Here is a 19929-nt window from a genome sequence, read left to right on the forward strand (position 1 = left end):
AATACAATTAAAAAGATTCATGAATCCACAATGACATTAAAAAGGGAGCAGGACACCTCTTTACAACAGCTAATAAATGTATAGAAAGAACAACAGAATTAGAATATTATTTTTCAGCATCCCATATAATATTTATTTCAGGCAAGGATTGTCAGTGGATGTTGAAACCACTGGATGAAAGACTTTGGTGGAAAAGGAGACCTGCATGGTCTTCAAGTATCTCCCCAATTATTTAGTAAGTACACAATGGAGAGATCTGGTTTTTCCACCTTAACCATGCGGCCAAGCTTAGCATCACCAATGCACAACCTGACATTATAGCTTCCTGATGTGATGAAGTAAAAGGTAAACATACCATTGTGCCAGAAATGACCTGAATCTAATCAAGAAGAAACAGTCACATGAATCCAGATGTGGAATATCCTGAACGACAACGGGCTTGTATTCTACAAAGGATTCTTTGTCACATGCAGAGGGAGGCAGGTGACTGGGTTAAAATGATGAAGACTACAGACATAGAGACCAAAGAAATGCAGTGATGCATAAACGTTGACTGGATTCTGGATTTGAAAAACCAAACCGTTACGAAGAATATTTTAGGGAAATCTGTGTGTGGATTGTACTGAGGCAATGCTGATTTTTTTCAAGGTATGGTCACAGTGGTGTGGTTGTGTAGTAAAATGTCCTTTTTTCCCGGGGAAACAGATGCCCAGATATTTAGAAGTGAAGTGTTCCCTGGGTGAGGGGTAAATAAGCGTTCATTGCGCATCTCTTTCAACCTTTTCATGGGTTTGAAATTAAAAAAAAAACACACCATAAATGAATGTGAAAGAACTTCTCAGAGTGACCAAGAGTACGGCTCAAGAATCCACAGACTTGTATTGCCTCCCAGTCCTGCTCCTTTCTAGAGGTGGAACCCTCAGCTCGTGACTTAACTCGTGTGTTCCGGTGTTTTCCATCTTCAGAATGGCTTTCTGCGGTTTCTGCCTCCTAAACTCACTTCCGATTTCCACACTGGTACCACGCCGCTTACGGAGTGATTCCTATCTATTCCAGAGGGAAAGGCCAATACCTGTATGTCTTCCCTGTCGCTTTGTATCAAAGTAAACTTAGGTTTCCAAGACAGTTTTAACTTTCAAAAGCCTGACAATTCAAACCAAGAAACAACTCATTACTTTAACACAAAAATACTATATTTTTCTTGATAATAGAATTGCAAACAACCACACAAATTGTGTAAGTACCAGCATGATGTGGCTGAAACCATGCTGGACTCAGTAGAGTAAGGGGCAGGTCTTGTGTAAGCTCCGGCTTTAACTGGTATATAACTGAGTGGGTCAGTAACCTCTTATGGGTTTCAGTATCTTTACCAATAAAATAAGTGGTTAAACCAGATTTCTCGGGTCCTAAGACTCTGAAATACTGTAAACAACGGTAGGTTTTCTTACTTCTTATGCATTCGAAGTTGCTTTTTGAGCCTTCTTTTTAACTTTACACATCAGGTGTGTTAATCATCATTATATACCCAGCCTAAATCCCTCTCTTCCCCGTTTCCTGACCCTCCACTGCTACCTCACTCTAGCTCTAATAGTAGGTGCTACTACCTTGAGATGACTTATTTGAAATTTGGCACAATTGATTCAATTAGCTGAATTAGCTGACAGTTAATTAGCTGGGTTCATCAGGCAAAAACTTAAGTAGTATTTAGTCTTAAGCAGTAAAATTTTGAATTTTAAATAGAATTAAAACTCCTTACTTCCTTCCTGCGTAGTTTGGCAGCATTTTCCACAAACCGAGAAAATGTTTCTTTCATCTTCTCTATATTTTCTTCTTTTTGCTTCTCTTCAAGCAGAGCCTTCAGAAAATAATCTGACGTTATTATAGGTCACGTCATTATTAATAAAGATAACAATAAATGGGTAAAAACCTATCCACTCGTCACATTCTTGAAAGCAAACATCTTATTCTAAACTTCTGAGACATGTGCACTTGGAACTTCTGCCTAAATCATGACTGGTATTTATTTTGTCAACCCTCCTCACCTGACCTTCTCCTGACTAAAAATTTATCTTCTTTTGGTATTTATTTCAGCCAGTGTGCTATCACTCTTCTAATCTCTTCAGTTGGAAAGCTTAGAATTATGTTTGAATTTTCCTTCTCCTTCAGTCCCTATACAAAATAAGTCACCAAATCCAGGTAGTATATTCTCGGGAAAATCTCTTGGATTTCCCTCTTTCTATTATTTGGTATTATTTAAATTAAGTCTTTTGTCATCTCACACCTCAAACACAATAGACTCCACCAACTTTGTCTTCTTGATGTGTTTCTACGTATCCAGTCATTTTCATGTCCTGCTTATAAGACATTCTAATAATCTTAGTTTTCTTGTTAGTCACACCCTATTTCTTTGCTTCCTTGTGCAGCAAAACTCTGAAGTCTGCACTAGCTCATCTACAATACTTTCTCTCTTACACGCTCACACCAATCAGGCTTCCACCATCCATGTTCTCCATATTGATAACTCATGAGTCAATTTGGAGTAATTACCTTATTCAATCTCAGCAACAGATGAGATAATTGATTAGATCTCCCCCCTTGTTTTACTTTCTGATGTGACTTTTAGACACAACCGTACTGGGTTTCCTCCTAACTTACTGGTCCTTCACTTCCGTCTGTACTGTTGCTTCTTCCTCTTCTCCTCAACCTCTTCAGTACTGGACTACCCAAGACTCAGTCCTTGGTCCTTTCCTCCATCTACGTCTATCCCTTGGTGGCCTAATCCAATCTCACGATTTTAAATATCATTTATATGCTGAAAATTCCCAAATTTACATCTTTAGCTCAAATATCATTCTGAGCCCAGAACTCCTCAATTTTAGGCCTGACTAAATCTCTCTCTCTCTCTCACTCTCACTCACTCTCTCTTTTTTTATCGTCACATAATAAGTGGCCCTGTGTTCTGATCCTACTGTCTTCCAAAAATCCCATACACATTGCTATCTCTGTCTTTTTTTCATTGCTTAATAACTGTCCTCCTGAGTAAATAGGGAGGCTAGTAAGAGCAGCAGCTGTCTTGATGTAACAGCTTGTGGGGGAGAATGGGACAATGAGGAAAGGGGGGAAGCATTTTAAGAGAACTCCGCAAGGCTGTGCTTCAGGTCTGTTTGCAGGAAGGCCTGAAAGAACCCTTGACTTCTTAGAACAGGGGACTGAAGGTGGGAGCCCTCTAGCAATTTAGCAATGAGTCAAGAGGGAGCTCGATCTTACAGCCATGAGCAGCCTCTGGAAGGGTCTGCTGACTAGGACGTGGGCGAGAAGACTTACAGTTACGCAATGAGTGTCACTTCTCTGTCCATTTGTTCTCTGTCCATTACCTTCTCTGTCCATTTGTTCTACACAAATGTTCATCTTTAGAGACCCGATGTTAAGAATGTTCATGAGACTAGGTTTCAGGGGGGAGAGATAAACAATTTTGTCCTGCTCTTAATTTTTCTAGCTAACTTAGGTGTTAAGAGCTATTCCTAAGCATTCTATGTCTATTTTGTGCCTTTCAACCATTCTACGAAATAGTATTCATATCACAGATGAGAAGATTAGCTGAAAGGTACACTAAGCACCTTAGCATTCCCACACCTTAAAATGGATAGTTATTTTTTTAAATTTCTTATTAGCTTCTTAACTAACATACAATGTATTGCTTGTTTTCTTTTTAAAAGCTCTTTTGAAAAATCTTCTACTACATCAAAAGGGAAACATAAATAAAACAGAGTATTTCCTTTGTGCTCCTCGTATTTCCCAGCAGAGTATTACACATTTCCAAGTTAAGTGAATTAATGATCTAATGATCTCTACATAAGGAAGGCAGCAACATTAAAAACAAATCTATCTACTCCATGACTTCTATAAACTATACACCATTCATATGGAAGTGGCAGAAGACAAAAATATGATATGTGATAGCATAAGAATCAATTGTGGAGGGTTAAGAAAAAACAAAACAGTGACATGAAGGCTCCAGTTAACAAATCTTTGCAGCTAAATTCAATTCCTGTCAATTAAGCTTCTGCTCTACTAATGTTTAAAGAGTATGAGACCATAGGGGATGGAGATGAATTACACAGGATTGTAGACATAAGAAAAGTCTGATATGTAAGTTTTGGGACAGAGCCGACATTTTATCATATTTTACGATATTAAGTCTTACTATCAAGAATGTAGCCATGTCTCTAAATGGAGAGCATAGCAATTTCGTTTTCGTGCATTTATTCTGTAGTTACAGACTCCCTTTTTATTAGGTTGTATGGGGGAATATTCAATATTTTATTTTTCATAAACATGTTAACTAGTTTTCTTACCTGACTTTTTTGCAGGTTAGCTTCTTCTAGGAGTAGCATGCTGTTCCTGGCTCTTAGAATAGCTTCACATTTTTCATCTTCTAATTCATTGTACTTTGCTTTCAATTCTCTAGTCTGTTTTTCCAAATGTGTGTTTTCTGCTCTTAATTGAGTGGCTTCTTGGATGGCCGCACATAATCTAAAAATTAGTAATTGCATTGTAAAAGTTAAATATTTTTAAAGGGAAAGAGGGAGATAGCAGATTTACTGAGCATCTATTACAGGACAAACATTATTCCAGTTACTTTCACATGTATTTTCTCATTTGATTCGCACAAAAGTTCTATAAAGCAGATTGCATTATTTACATTTTAAAGAATAACAAACAGACCCATTTTAATGAAGGTTAAGCATTTGATTAAGGTTATATGCCAAATGAGCAGTGGGGCTGAGACTGCATCTAGATATTTTGACTCTAATTAATCTTATACTTTCTATAGCATCACGGTGTATTATACAGTTAGATGATAATATTATAAAGCAAATCCTTAAAGCATGAGTTGTTCTTTTTATTTATATGGTTTTTTCTTTTTTCTTTTTTCTTTTGTGCCTTGGCTCCCCTTTCCTACTCTATACCCAGAGAACCCATGTCAACTTACTAATGTATATCTTTGAATATTTTTTCCTATGTTCATAAAATCATATACATACAACATACAAATACACATACACAATATATATACATCTATACGTACGTTTTTAACATAATTTTTTGTGTTATAAAAATTAAGATCATATTAATTAATTAATAGTATATAGGCTTTTCTCATTCAATACTATCTTGCAGAAATCCCCTCAAGCGATACCTCTTAAAGCCCTTTCCTTTCCTACAATGATGGATGTAACTTCATTTCGCTATTAGTTTGTAGTTCCCTGATTACTGGAGAGTTTCAGCACATGTTTTAAGTTACCCATGCGAATTGTCATCTTGAAATTTCTTCTTAATATTCTCTGCCTGTTTTCTTCTGATGGGTTATCTACTTTGCTTGTTCCTTTATAAGAATTCTTTGACTATTAAGATACTAACCCTTGGTCTGTCCTATATGCTGCAAATATCTTTCTCAAGTCTACTTTTTTGTTGTTGTTGCCTATTGACTCTATTTAGGGAATCTTTACCACACTACAACATTTGACTTTAATACGGCTAAAGTTGACTATTGTTTTTGACTTTTGGGATTTCAGTTTCTATAAGATGGTCTCCTTCATCCATAGACTGTTAATGTAATCTCCTAGATTTCCTCAAAAGACTGCTATGCCTTTTCATTTGTTTCATTTGTTTACTCCTGAATCGTTAGTAACATGTTCTGGTATGTTCTGGCAAGATAACTTACATTTCATACCTTTCTTTGTTATTTTCAGGTTTTCCCCCCACAAGTGGTGGCAGGAGAAACTTTCCCTGGCCTCTCCCTGCTCCCAACACCCACAGCCAAACACAACGGTACCAGGAAGAAGTTTCCTGCTTCTGCTCTGGGAACTGTGAGAGCTCTGCCTACTTTGTATTTCATTCCTCTCTTTTAAAAACATATTTTTGTTGTTGTTATTTAGTAGATCTGCTTAATTCCAAGGGAAGTGAGTTAAGGTCTATTTACTATTTTAATCAGGGTTCTTAGCTGCCAGCAGCAGAAGCCAACTCTTACTTAAGCAGAAAGAGGGTTAATTAAAAAGATATCGGTACGTTCACAGCCTCACTGGGAGAGTTGGAAAGCCAGGTGTGAAGCTTTGTAGCAAGGGACATGCCCAGAACTTTACCACAGAATAAGCTGGTCTACTTGGGAAGCCCCCAGACCTGAAGGGAGGTAAGATGCAGAGAGCCAAAAATCATGACCACAACTGTATTTCCATCAAATCACCCTTGCACTTCCTAACTTTTGAAACACATATTGAGCTGTCCTGTTATTTGCTGTATTTTGATTTATTAATGTTGTATGTTTTTCAAAATAGTGCCCTTTTCACAATAGGTCCCTCTTTATTCTACTTAACTGTTTTTACCTTATGTGATAGGAATCTATCGCTCTCACTTCCTTTTTGTTTATAAGTTGCTATATTCTCCACTAAAACCTGTATTTTAAATTTAAGACAAATCCTCTTCATCTTTCCTTTCTTGAGATCTTTCTTCTAGTTCATTTATTCTTTGTTTTAGTTGTTTTCTAAAACAACATATTACTGGGCCTTGCTTTTTGATCAAAATCTTCAAGTGTACCTTTTAACGTAATTCAGTCATCTCGTATTGTAATATAATGATTTATACTCATATACAGGGCATTATTCATTCCATTTTACTTCGGCTAAAGCATCTTTGCTAGAAGGTGAAGCACTACCTCTCCCCAGAGGCGCAGGACACCTGTCACTCTGCGACACTCAGTTCATCCTTTCACGTCACCATGGCCCCTAGGCCAGCCAGAGGGGGACTCATGAAGAGCTTATGGAGAGGTAGTTTAAAGCCATTCTAATCATTTCACTCCTGCCTTATTAGTTCACAGCAGAGCATATACAAACCAGAGAAGTCTTTCCCAGAGAGAACTGTCATTCCCTAGAGATAATTCCCAGGATCCATAAATCATCTAAAGGAGGAAAAGGGTATCCTTCTTTGGAAGATGGAAGGCAATGACTTATGCTTCTTCGATGTTTGTGGCATTTGAAAAGATCACAAATAATTTTAAAAATAAGTAATAATTTAAAAACTACACTAATAAGTATTTGAGGTGAAAGTGTCTTTGATTTTATGGAACCAAGATGACCATTAAAAACATAGCTTTTCAACATGGCAGTTCCATTAAATAGAATACATTCACACAAAAACATATTGGCTAAACATTGCTAGAGACACTTATTAAATACACAAATATATAATAATGCTTTCTCTTATATAAAAATACAAGAGATTTTTTTAAACTTTAAAATATATAACCATTTTTTATTATAGTAAGAACTTAATAATAATTTGAAATCTCTAAAAGACAGCCGATGTAAAAATATCTCCTTCATAGGCGGCTAACTGGTAACTAGATTTAAAAAAGAAGTATCTTTAGATTTTCTTACACATTCAGTGACCTCTTCTTAGGGAACTGTTTAGTTAGGTTATATTATAGATAGCTTTATACTAAAAGCAAAGCAAAATGAAACCATAATAACAAGAATCCCCAAACCCTCAACACTAAAGGCACGACTTAAGACATTGTCAAATGAATACACAACTTGATTCATTATGATTCAATACTATCAGAATCAACAAAGTGAAATTCACTCATTCAGATTTCACTGTTTTGTGTCTCTCTAGCATTTATTTTCATAGCACAGAATGCTACTAAAATAACAGAAATAAAAATTTACGACAGACCTTTTCTCTAAGGTTAATGCAACAAAAGTTCAGGAAAACACTGAGACAACCGACTGCTGAAAAGTTTAGAAAAATGAAAAACAAAACCCCTAGCATTTAAAAATTACAATTGCTTTCATCAGAATCTCAAGTTAGCAGTTAAAATCAATTAGTTCTCAACCTCCTCTGAGCAAAAACATTACTTTTACTAACATTTTGGAGAGCAGGAAATAGAAGGTCAAAGACATTTATTTTCTTTTCTGAACAAACAATAAGCCATGGATCTGTGACTAGAGCTGAGATCTCAATTTTGGATGTGCTCAGATCAGTAGACTATTTCTGAGGGTAGCAGATTCCACTCATACAGTGTAGATTTTTCAATTCTAAACCATAACGTGAATTTACAGGTTGTGGTCACTGCATCTTCAATAGATTATACATGACAATTTTGAAGTTTCTTAAGGGAACACCTAATAAGGATTAGGAAATGACAGGAGATCAACAAAAGATTCTAGAGTGTTTGCATTAAGATAGCAATTAAAGATAAAGCTACAGAATATATTTTAAAAGTAGTCCAGAACTTCAAAGATAACTGAAAATTATTGCTCTGGAAGACTCCAAGGAAAACATCTATAACGATTTCTCAAGTATTTTTCCCTCTTGTATATCTACTTAGTAAGAAATGGTTTTTCTGTGTAATTTTTACCCAACTTCATTACTGTTTTTTTTTCTGCTTTACGATCGAAAAAATATTTTTGATTTTGGGGTTGACTAAACTTGACTATGACTCTTTTGGGGAAAAGGTAAAGACAGAAATGATCTTTGAATATATTTTCAAAATACACCAATCTTTTGAATACGATTTTTAAAAAATAAACAATGTCCAGTAAATCAGATTTCAAACCAATGATTATAGTTTATTTAGCACTTATAAAATACATACTGAAACTCTTACTGTAGAATATCTTTTGAAGCATATAGACAAAGCGAGATGTATTAACAATTTACCTTGTTTCTAATTGTTTTATACTAGATTGTAACTGTTGTAAACGCCTATCTGATGCTTCCTCTCTTCCTTGGGCAGACATCATATCCTCTTCCTAGAAAATAAAGAAACGGAAAGCTTACTTAGAGTATGTGAAAATTCAATACTTCAGTATACAGCATGAAGACAAGAGTTCACTCTCTAAAGTTATTACACTGCTAGAATTTAATATGTAAGTTTAAAGAAGTAGAGACATTTTGGGAACAAATTATGCATACATTAAAAAAGGGGGAAGAGAACTTCACTGTATTGGATACCATCAATCAGGTATTAAGTAATCAATAATCAAAACATAGATTTCTACCAATATTTCAAAGTGCTGTATTTCTATGTTGCAAGTCTAACAAAACAAAGGACTTGCATGCAGTCTGCCTTTAGAATATACTCTCTTAACTAGGTTACACTGCATCACATTATAAGCACAGGATAATTCTTCTTTGACATGGCGATGCTTTAAAATATATTAATAGGTTTCATTTGTGCCATCTGAAAAAAAAAACTTCCAGTTCATCCTTTCCTGCCTTCTGGTGTCTTAAGTATGTTTTACTATACCATTTTGATTTTTCTATATTGGCTTTTAGCTAAACCTGCTTGAATTATTTTTAGGGTTGCTCTAGAGATTAAAATATGCATCTTTATCCCAATTTATTTAGAGTTAATATTTAATTTCTGAGAAAATACTGGAACATTGCAGCTGTGTACTTATTTCGACATACAATCCTAGCCTTTAGTGCCACAGTTACCATATCTTACATCTGCATACTTTATAAATCCATCAAATACAGTGCTCAGTTCTGTTTTAAGCAGTAGTGTTTTAAGGTATTAATAAAAAAAAATATGTAGGTATAGTATGTCATATGTACAATTTCTGTTGTCCTTAATTACTTCCTATATTTGCGTTGCCATCTGGTGTCATTTCCTTTCGGACTGAAGAATTTCCTTCAGCATTTCTGAAGCACAGCTCTGCTAGTGACAACTTCTCTCAGTTTTTGTTTTATGGGGAAATGCCTTTATTTTGCCTTCATTTTTGAAGTACAGTTTCACTGGACACAGAATTCTTAGTGAGCATTTTTTCGCCCTCAGCACTTCATCTATGTTATTCCAGTGTTTTCTGCTTCCTGCTTCTTGATGAGAAGTCAGCCATTACTCCTAGCTAGTCCCCTGTTTATGCCATTTTTCTGTTACTGCTTTCACATTTTCTCTTTATAATTGGCTATCAGTGTTGTCATGATATATCTAAAAGTGATCTTCTTTGTGTTTGTCCTACTTGGGGTTCACTGAGATTCTTGGATCTGCTGTTTTCCACCAAATTGTGGAAGTTTTCGGCCATTACTTCTTTAAACATCTTTTCTGTCCCTGCCTTCTGCCTTTGCCTGCTAAATCCAACAGCTGGGTTCACTAAAAGTGAATTTCTCTTGACTGTCCCCCACTGCCAACAGTTACGCCTTCCTGTCTAGTAACTTTTGGTTGAAAATTGGACAATACAGTTATTTCCAATATTATAATTTAAATTCCTAATTTCATACTTTATATTTAGAGGGCAAGTAAATGATCAATTCATTTTCCAGCAACCCTCTTTAATACTAATCTAAATAGATCAACAATAGAAACATAGAAAACTAAGCAACAGGCAATTAGTTGTCTTAGCAATAAGAAAATACCTTCTTTTGCATCTGTTCATGAAGATCTTCAGTCACTTTAGTTAACTCTTCCACTTTTGCTACTGCAACTCTCAGATCTAACTTGGCTTTCCTAAAATATATAGTAAATTAATAAACACAGTTTTCATAGACCATAAGGAATTTAAAAAATTAGAAAAGGAATTTAAATTTGGTAAAATCAGACTAGTTTTTGTTACACAAAAGATCTTTATCATGTTAAGATATTATGACAGTGCATAACATTGAATACCAGTGCAGTAAGCAGAATATACTTATGTCTATAATTTGCTGAACTTGTAGAGTGAGAGAAGTATTCCTGATTGGCCTCTCTATGAAAATGAACCTAAGCTTCAACACCTCCATCATTCCTTAAACATCAGAAGCATGTATATGTAACCGCTTAACATAATGAATTGAAACATGCCTCAAAACAGTATATTCACTTTCTTCAGAGGCTGTAGTTGCAAAGGACAAAAAAGACAAGTTTTTGGAATGTTCTAACAGTATCAAATAAGTTTCAGTATCTTCTTGAATCCCCATAAAAGTTTTAGAATATGAAGACTTTATGAAACAGAAAAAAAAGTATTTTTAATTTCATACCAACTAAATGTGAATACAGAACACTTTGATTACACAGAAAACATATTTTTTAGGTAGCAAGCTTCTTTAGTGTAGGAAATGCCCATATTTATTTCTTAATTGTATTTTATATATATTATAAATCATATTAGTGCTGTTGAACATAAAGAAATTAATACACAATTCACAACAAATGTCAATTCATTTACTTTTGACTGACAGTATTTATAATTACATTACTGATTAGCATAAAACAACAATTAAAAAAATCTAGTAATAGCTAAACTGTATTAGGTAGTTATCAGGTGTTAGAAATTGTCCTAAATGCTTTGCAAACATCATCTCACTTAATGCAATAACTCTGTGAATTAAGTACTATTATTATATCAAAATGAAGTCAAGAGAGTGAGGTTGGCAGGTTTACCAACTTGCCCCAGGATTCAACAATAAGTAATGAAATTGGTATTTAAACAGAGTCTTCTATGATATACTGTCTACCAAAAAATGGTCCCAATAATATTTTATAAGATTATATTACTATAAGATGACTGTATAAGAAAATGCTTTGCTTTAAATAAATCTAATCTATAAAAATATGAATTTATCAGACATAAAATGGATTTTCTTCTTCTACTTGTAAAATGATTCACCAAATGACAAAACAAAAATAAACAAAAAACAAAAACCACCTTACACCAGTGAATTTAAAATCTACTTTAAGCTTAGAAATAATTCCAGGAGTGGATCTCATCTACTATGTGAATCAATAAATGAATCTACCAGTTATAACAGTCTACATATTTTAAAAGGAAAGAAAGGGAATAATGTTCATTCTACTTGTCTCATGGGGTTGCTGTACAAATGGAAAGAGACAATGTACATTAAAGTACACTGCAAACTGTAAACAGCTATAATGTCATAGCATGATGAAGGAAAAACGTTCTCTGTTAGGCACACAGTGGGAATAAGGTGCAATATGGAGGACGCTAGACTCCGAAGCCTGGTTCTGTCACCAACTAATAACGTGGCCTAATGCAATTTATTTGACAACAGGAGTGTCTCAGCAATCACATGTCCAACAACAGGGAGGTGGATTAGATAATCTGCCAAGACCAAACCTCTATAATGGTTTCCTCATTTCTATCTAATTTGCCTAATGATTCTACCTAAATTCTCTCTCAACTCTGTAATCCATTTCCACTTCTATGCCCAATCTTTGGCCCCATCATGATTTCCCAGGACTATTCCAATAGATTCCAAACTTATCTATTCACTGCTGGTCTCCTCTTTAATTCATCCTCTATAATGCATCATATCTGCAAAAATAAAATTATCTAGTGACAAAAAGTCTCGTTTAATACCGTTTTCTGGATTCCCCCCTTCTTTGGGTAGGGATTGATAGTCTGTATGACAAAGTAACCACTTGAGCTAAAGCCGACCTTGGATTCCCCACTTCTTTGGGCACTCAATCGGCACTCCTCTGCATGGCCTATCAGGCTGGCCTCCAAGACTCTCATGTCTGCCAATTCCCCCAATGAAATTTATGTTTCAGGTAGAACAGACTTCTAACATAGCCTTGTATATTTTTTCACATGCTTGATTAGCCTCCTTCCTTCTTTTTGGGTAACTTCCACAATCTTCAAGACTTCATTCAAAAGTCTCCTCATCTCAAGTCTTCCCTAACTTGTCCAACGCAAAAGACCCTACAATTCCAGCCTTTATGATACATAACACTTTGTAGATTATTAACAGAGACTCCCTTATAGAATTGGGAGTTTATAAAAAAATACAGAATGTAAGATCATTAAAGGCAATGATCACATTTTGTTGATTATTAAATCCTCAGTAGATAGCACAGTACCTAGCATATAGAAGTAAATATATCATAAATGAAAGAAAGAGAATGCAAAAGGAAGGAAGACAGATAGTCATAGGTATAAGTATATCTTGATCTTTTACTTAGATTTTGCCTATCCCATTTGATATTCATGTGTGGGAATCCTAGAATAATTTTGTGAGCAATTAATTCTTCCAAATAGATGTATTTTCCATTTGAAAAAGAATCTCTCATTTGAAACAGAATCTCTCTCTCACATAATTTAAAAAAAAAAAAAAATTCAGGCACTGGTCCTAAGACCAGTTTTTGTAAGTCATTAAAAGAAAAAGTGTTCTGAAAGTATTTAAATTATTATATCTCCTAAAACATACACAAAACACCCTATGTTTTTTGGGTAGAAATAAGGAGTAGTTTTATATATACTTATTCATTTCTACATTGTTCCACAGAATAGTTAGAAAAGAAATAGTTGTTAAAATCTACTGCTAACATGAAATATTGAAAATATTCTAGAATAAAAGCTGTAAGGTCTGTCTTCTAGACCTGGCTCTACCAACGTAAGAGCCATGTGAACTGTGCCAATCATAACCTCTCTGAGTCTCAGAATTACAGCTGTAAAATAGAGACAAAGACAATTTTCCTGCATAACTCACAAAATCATCATAAAATTCAAATAAGTTATATTAAGTCCTTTAAATATTAAAGAACTTAATAAACTTTACTATAGTTTTTACAAATATGAGCTACCATTATAATCTCCCCCCCCCCTTTTTTTTTTTTTTTGCATTTTAAGTTGTCAGAAACTGTGTTGGATAGAGTTACTCTATAGCTGGATTGAGGAAGCTTGGGGGATGCCTGAACGTCTGGCCTTGACTCTTGGCCAAAAAATGGAAAGTGGGATTTATGGTGTGCTGTGTAAAGTCTGAATCTCTTCTGGTAATCCCCAGTCAGGATTTGTTTACTGATGGTTTTCACCTGGTATATCTGGTTAGACAGCCGGGCTGGACTGTGTGACCAGAAGGGAAGAAAAGACCCCAGTGGGAACTTCTGCTTGGAGCTTTCCTGAAGCTCAGATTCATTGCACACATGTTGGTGGTTCAATCTGGAGACAAAGCATTTCTTTGTATGAATCAAGACCCAGGGGCACTGTGTCTGGATGTCACTGGGCCCCCTGTGCTTGCCTATGCTCGTTTTTCTGCTGCACAATGATATCCTTTGCCTTTAAATAAAAGAATTTATGTGAGGATGCTCTGTGGAGTCTTGTGAGTCTTTTCAAATACACAAATGTTGAATTTTTAAAGGAACCAACAGAAATAATCCTAATTTTATTTTATGACAGAACTTTAATAACTGTGCTTATCCTATTTTACATGCAAATGTTTTAGACAGATGTGTGCTTGTGTACATAATTATATCTAAAATATTTTCATTTTAGAAAAATAAATTTGATACAAAATAACTAGTTAAATATTAACAATCTTGAGGTCACAACTACCCACATATTTTATTTTCGCCCCAAAGGAATATTTTAAAAAGCACAGTATTTTATTTTCAGGTATACCTCCTTATCAAACAATTTAAAATTCCTGGGATTTTTCTTTAATGTAATTTTTCATTATTTATAAAAAACAAAGCTTTGCTCTGTTAAGCAAAGTATAACCAAGTATAACATAAAAGACAGGATACAGTACTATACTTAAATTATAGCATTAACTTGGACACAAATTAAAGTGCTTTAATTATCGTTAAATTCTTTTGGGATTTAACATCAAATACAATGAGTCTATTTCAAGATAAGTTTTTATCTGTTTCTTTTGCAGTCTCATATCAAATTCTAGAAATGTTTCTTTCATACAATAAAAAATGGTAAGATTCCGAGAAATAAAATGAAGTTTTTACTGATTTAATATATATTCTAATTTTTTTGTTTAAAATAAAAGAAAACTGCATATTTAAAATACTTTAATGAGTAGTTCTATAATTATCCAGTACTATAATAAAGCCAATCATTTATGCTTAAAAATTTTAGAAAATCCTTAAACATAATTTTAGATAAAGATCATTATCTTTAGATAAAGATTATTTCTGCTTTAGGAAACTGATGGTAAATAGCAAAACTGAAAGGTTTTATTTTAATTTCTTTTCCTCCTTTCAATCTTTACTAGCTGTCTAGTGATTAAAGCATATTTTAAGCATCACAAAAGATTAAAATAAAGTTTTATGATTTAAGTTGCATTTAGTTCAGAGAATATTGAAGTGGGAGGCATTTACAATAAGAATTGGCAGGAGAATGGTAAATCTCACAAGCAGAGATACAGAGAAGGCTTCAGGAAGGAACAAAATAAATATATACATATATATAGTTACAAGAAGCGGAGTACAGCATTAGGAATAGAGACAGTGGAAATGTAATGGCTCTGGGAGATGTCAGAGGGATAGTGGGTGGGGGAGGGGGGTTGACACAGTGTGAGATATAAATGATAAATGTCTATTACATTGTTTTGTACACCTGAAACTAATAAAAAAAAGGGAAAAAAAATAAGTACAAGCATAAAGGTAAGGAATGCAGGGCCTACTTAGGATGGGGTGACAACGTCAATGGCCTTAACGGCGAGGTAATCTGTACGGATTTAAAGGCAATGGGAAGCTGCTCGAAGAGTGGGGTCAGAGCTGCACTTTAGAAAGTTAAACTTCACATTTGTGAAAAGAATGGACTAGAAGGCTGGTCCTGCTTTCCTCTAACCAATCTATCCTAACACATGAGCAAGGGCAGAAGCCTAAACCAGAATGACCGCCACAACGAACAGGCAGTGTCACTGGAAGAGGCGGCAGGTTTTACAAAGATGGAACTGAAAAGGTTCCCTCCACTCATTCTTGGAACAAATATTCACTGAATGCTTAGAAAATGCTAGGCACTGTGAATCCAGTCTGGGCATGTTGACTTACAAGGGCTGGTGGGTCATTCAGTTTGTTTTTCCTGCAAACTGTATGTCAGGAGCTCTAGACTATTTTACTGAGCGCCTATGTTATTTGGAGACTGTACTAAGCACTGGTGCCAGCACTGGTGATGCAGTGGTAAGCAAGGGAAACAAAGCCTGGTCCTCGTAAAGTTTACACTGTAGTAGAGGCAGACAGACAATAAACATGTAAAGAAATAAATGGGGTCATTTCAGAAAGTGATAATGCTATGAAGCAAATGATACAGAACAACAAGAGAGACGTGTGCCATCGGGACAGCCAGTCCAAGAAATAGACATTTGAGCTAAAGCCTAAAGGACAATGAGGTCAACTTCAGAAAATCTAGAGTGAAAGAGTGACGGGCAGTGTGAATTAACAATAAATGCAAAGAGTATGAGAAAGGCACTTACAGAAGTGATAACTAGCTGGATGTGTCACACAGGAGAATGTGGAAGAGGAAGTCGCGAAGGAAAGCAGAGGTCAGATCATGTAAGTGCCTTTGGGCATAGTAAGAATTTTGGTATTAATTTCAATCGCAATGAAAATCCTTAGTATTTTAAGCACAAAAGAGATATGATTCGTTTTATGCTTTGAGAAGACTCCTTGGGTTGATGTGTGCAGAATGAATTACAGTGAGATAAGAGTAAAAGCAGGGAGACCAGATAGGAGGCAACTGCAAGGGATAGTGATGGTGGTGATGACAGGCTTTTTGATAACATGGACACAGAGCCAACATGACTGGGATACGGGGTGGGGGGGAAGCAAAAGAGAGGAATCAAGCAAAACTCCTAGGTTTCATGACGGTATTAGTTATTAAGATGCGGGATGATTTCCACTTCTTGCTTCAATCACAGTAGGTCCACTTTTATCAGTTTTTTATAGTGGGGTACTATGTATAAGATTATTTTAAAGGGTTCTGCTGCTAAAAATTAAAGTTTGAAAATGACTGCCCTAACAATTCAAGTAAAGAGCCCAAAAAAGTAATCAAGAGGTACATATTTGGCAAACATTATTATTGAGATAAAAGTTTAAGATGGGTGGGGTGGATATAATTATCTAAGGAAGGTGGAAAAATGTGTAACATGGCTAGATATTTAAGAAGGGTCTACTTTTAATAAGTAGGATAAGGAACTGGTAAAAGCAAAGGAAGAAATGGCCACAAAGCCCAGAGAAGAAATCATGACACAAGACCTATTAGAGAAATCAAATCATACAATCAAATATACAAGACCTATTAGAGAAATCCTCAATCAAGGAGAATCACCAACTCAGGAGAATGGAGGACTCTGTTTAAAGGCAAAAAAGGTACCAGTAATCTTGAGGAGATGAAGAGGTAGGATCAAATCCAAATTGAAAGAAATTTCAAAGAGAGACTATAACAAATACAGACTTTCCCTCCAAGCAATTTTAAAGAATGGAAAGGAAAAAATATAGTAATCTCAGGAATCATCAGGGTAGGTCTATATATTTGAGGTCTTGGACCCCACAAAAGAGAGACTAATAAGATTATAAAAAGAAATGAATATAACTGATGGAACAAGATATAAGAAGAGTTTTGGGGTTGAACAGTTGGCAAGAAATAGGAATATAACTTAACAGAAAGGAGAGAAAAAGAAAGGAATGTTTCATCTGGTCCTAGGAGTTACAGCAGTAACAAGATAGGTAAGGCTGATTTTTCAGAGCTAGGGAGGAAAATATCTACTGTCTTATTTATTACATTAATACCAGCTCCCAAATCTACTAAAATCTGCTTTGTAAATATACAAGCCTATGTACTTGGATAGGCTGGATACGAAAGTAGAATGGAGGAAAGCACAGATACTAAGAGGTAGAGAATACTGCAACACTGCAACTGAAGTTCACTGTGGGAAAAGCAACCTGCCCAAGACAATCATCCAGAACCAGAGTACAAAGCAGAAAATAAAAAATAAGAATATAAAGCTAGAGCTGTCTGACTCCAAAGCCTATGCTTTTCATACTTCACACTACATTGAAGCACATTTCCAGGTGTAAAAATGTGGAGTATTTGCAAAAGAAAATTATAATTATCGATAAAACACATATTTTGAAATAAACCAGTAATCAACTATTAGAGGCAAAAATTCTAAACAATGAAGTTATGGATTTATTCCTCCTCTTGACCTGTATGTGCTGGAAGTAAAGTCTAATGTTCTTCTTTCTTCCCCTTAAAGATTAAGAGGGAAAGATATAAACATTTGAATAATGGGTAAATATAAGTAAAATGGTGTGAAGAGACAGGAAAATGACAGCAAAGCTCTCTTTCTTAAAACATGTTTTCTATGCTCAGAAAACTGGCTGCCAACACATAAGGAACTGTGGCAATTCTTAGGACTAAGCACATCTGCTCAGGGCCACTTCTCACATGGGATCGTTTCCAAGAGACACTATGAATCCAATATAGTGATCCATGAATTCCAGATTTCCATAGCATTCTTATAAGAGAAGACACAATATTATTCAAATTGGAACATAAAACATCTGAGAAAACTCTGGTTTCTCAGCTACAATAAAACTATTACTTGGCAACAACACATACATTTTTTAAAAAAAAGATATTACATAAAAATCAACAGCCCATACAATATTTTTAAAGATAAAGTATGCATTTGTAAAAAAAGTTAAAAATGAATACAATAAATATACATAGACTGTGATTTATGTAATTTAGCTATCGTTGCATTAAATAGAGTGATATCAAGAATTGCATTTCTATCACATCACTATTATGTTTTTCAATAAAGCTACTTATTTAAAAATCATTTCATTATCACATTTTAAAGATTTCCTGGATTTTATTTCATATTTAAACAGAGCACTAAACATTAAAAAAAAATACTTACATGTATCTATCATGCATTCAAACTTTGAGATGATTGGTACTAAAAACAGATTTCAAAGTCAGTATAGCTTAAAGCCTGGATCCATAACGGGAAACACTGAAAATCATTTAATTCATTCTGCAAAGCTACAACTAATTAAATTAAAAATGGTTTTCTCCAGGTATGTTGTTTTGGAACTCAAAATACTCAGTAGTCACACATCACTGCATAGCAAAATATAAAATATAATTTTCCTAAATAATGAGACAAAGAAAACTACTGTGCACCCACAAGATCGATGGCAGGGCCGGCCTGGTGGCTCAGGCGGTTAGAGCTCCATGCTCCTAACTCCGAAGGCTGCCGGTTCAATTCCCACATGGGCCAGTGGGCTCTCAACCATAAGGTTGTTGGTTTGATTCCTCGACTCCCGCAAGGGATGGTGGGCTCAGCCCCTTGCAACTAAGATTGAACACGGTACCTAGAGCTGAGCTGCCGCTGAGTTCCCGGATGGCTCCGTTGGAATGTGTCCTCTCAATCAGGAGAGCTAGAAAAATGTAATGGGGTCTCATCTTTGTAGAGATTGCTGAAGCCACAAAAGTATGTTTGAGATGAAATGGGTCAAATTAAAACAATCTGAGGCTATCATATCATACATAAACTTACTGAAGATCATTCCTACCCTCAGAGCACCTCGTGTATAAGTTCTCAATAAACATAAATTAAATGGCTTAAGTTAGATTCTTAGATATGAAGATAATATCTATGTCTGCTAATGAGATCATTCTTCCGTGACTAATTTCTTTTTTTAAAAAAGTTCTGATGATGCCAGTCTGATGAGAGGATGCTATCGACCCCTATGCAAATGCTTTATCAGTCTCTATAGAACATCCTTTGACCAAGATAATATTGGTTATTCCTGAAAGCTATATACAAATGACAATCCTTCCCTTCAAAGACTTTCCAAGGAAGATGTAAAATCTGAGCAGACATGACTTGAAAAATAATTGTTCCCATAACTCAGCTGGACATACATTAGAAACAAATATGTATGACAAAAAAGCACCTAAAGAGAAATAGCATAAAATTTGTTTAAATGAATAAATGCCGAGTAGATCCACAAAAAGAGTAAAAATCTGGTGGAATGAGTAAGTCTTCTTGGAGAAGGCAAGTTTTAAGCAGGTTTAGAAAGGTATAAAATTTCTGATAAACAGAATAATGATCAAAGGCAAAAAGGAAGGAACCAGAAGTTCTTCCATAAGTAACAGCAAAATTAATTAAAAAATATACCAGTTTGTACAG

At 35.0% G+C, this 19929-nt stretch overlaps 1 protein-coding gene across 1 annotated transcript in view; it reads right to left on the bottom strand.

The window, feature by feature from the left end:
* The window catches only part of SCLT1 (sodium channel and clathrin linker 1), a 98344-nt gene that overhangs the window by 48012 nt on the left and 30403 nt on the right, over positions 1-19929 (bottom strand). Inside the window, exons 10-13 of the mRNA XM_033133484.1 lie at positions 10417-10507; positions 8719-8810; positions 4356-4533; positions 1757-1855 (exon numbers count right to left, since the gene is read on the bottom strand). Coding sequence (XP_032989375.1) covers positions 1757-1855; positions 4356-4533; positions 8719-8810; positions 10417-10507 — 460 coding nt within the window. The remainder of the gene's footprint in view (positions 1-1756; positions 1856-4355; positions 4534-8718; positions 8811-10416; positions 10508-19929) is intronic.

This window comes from Rhinolophus ferrumequinum, chromosome 18, assembly GCF_004115265.2.
Source record: "Rhinolophus ferrumequinum isolate MPI-CBG mRhiFer1 chromosome 18, mRhiFer1_v1.p, whole genome shotgun sequence".
Lineage (NCBI taxonomy): Eukaryota > Metazoa > Chordata > Mammalia > Chiroptera > Rhinolophidae > Rhinolophus > Rhinolophus ferrumequinum.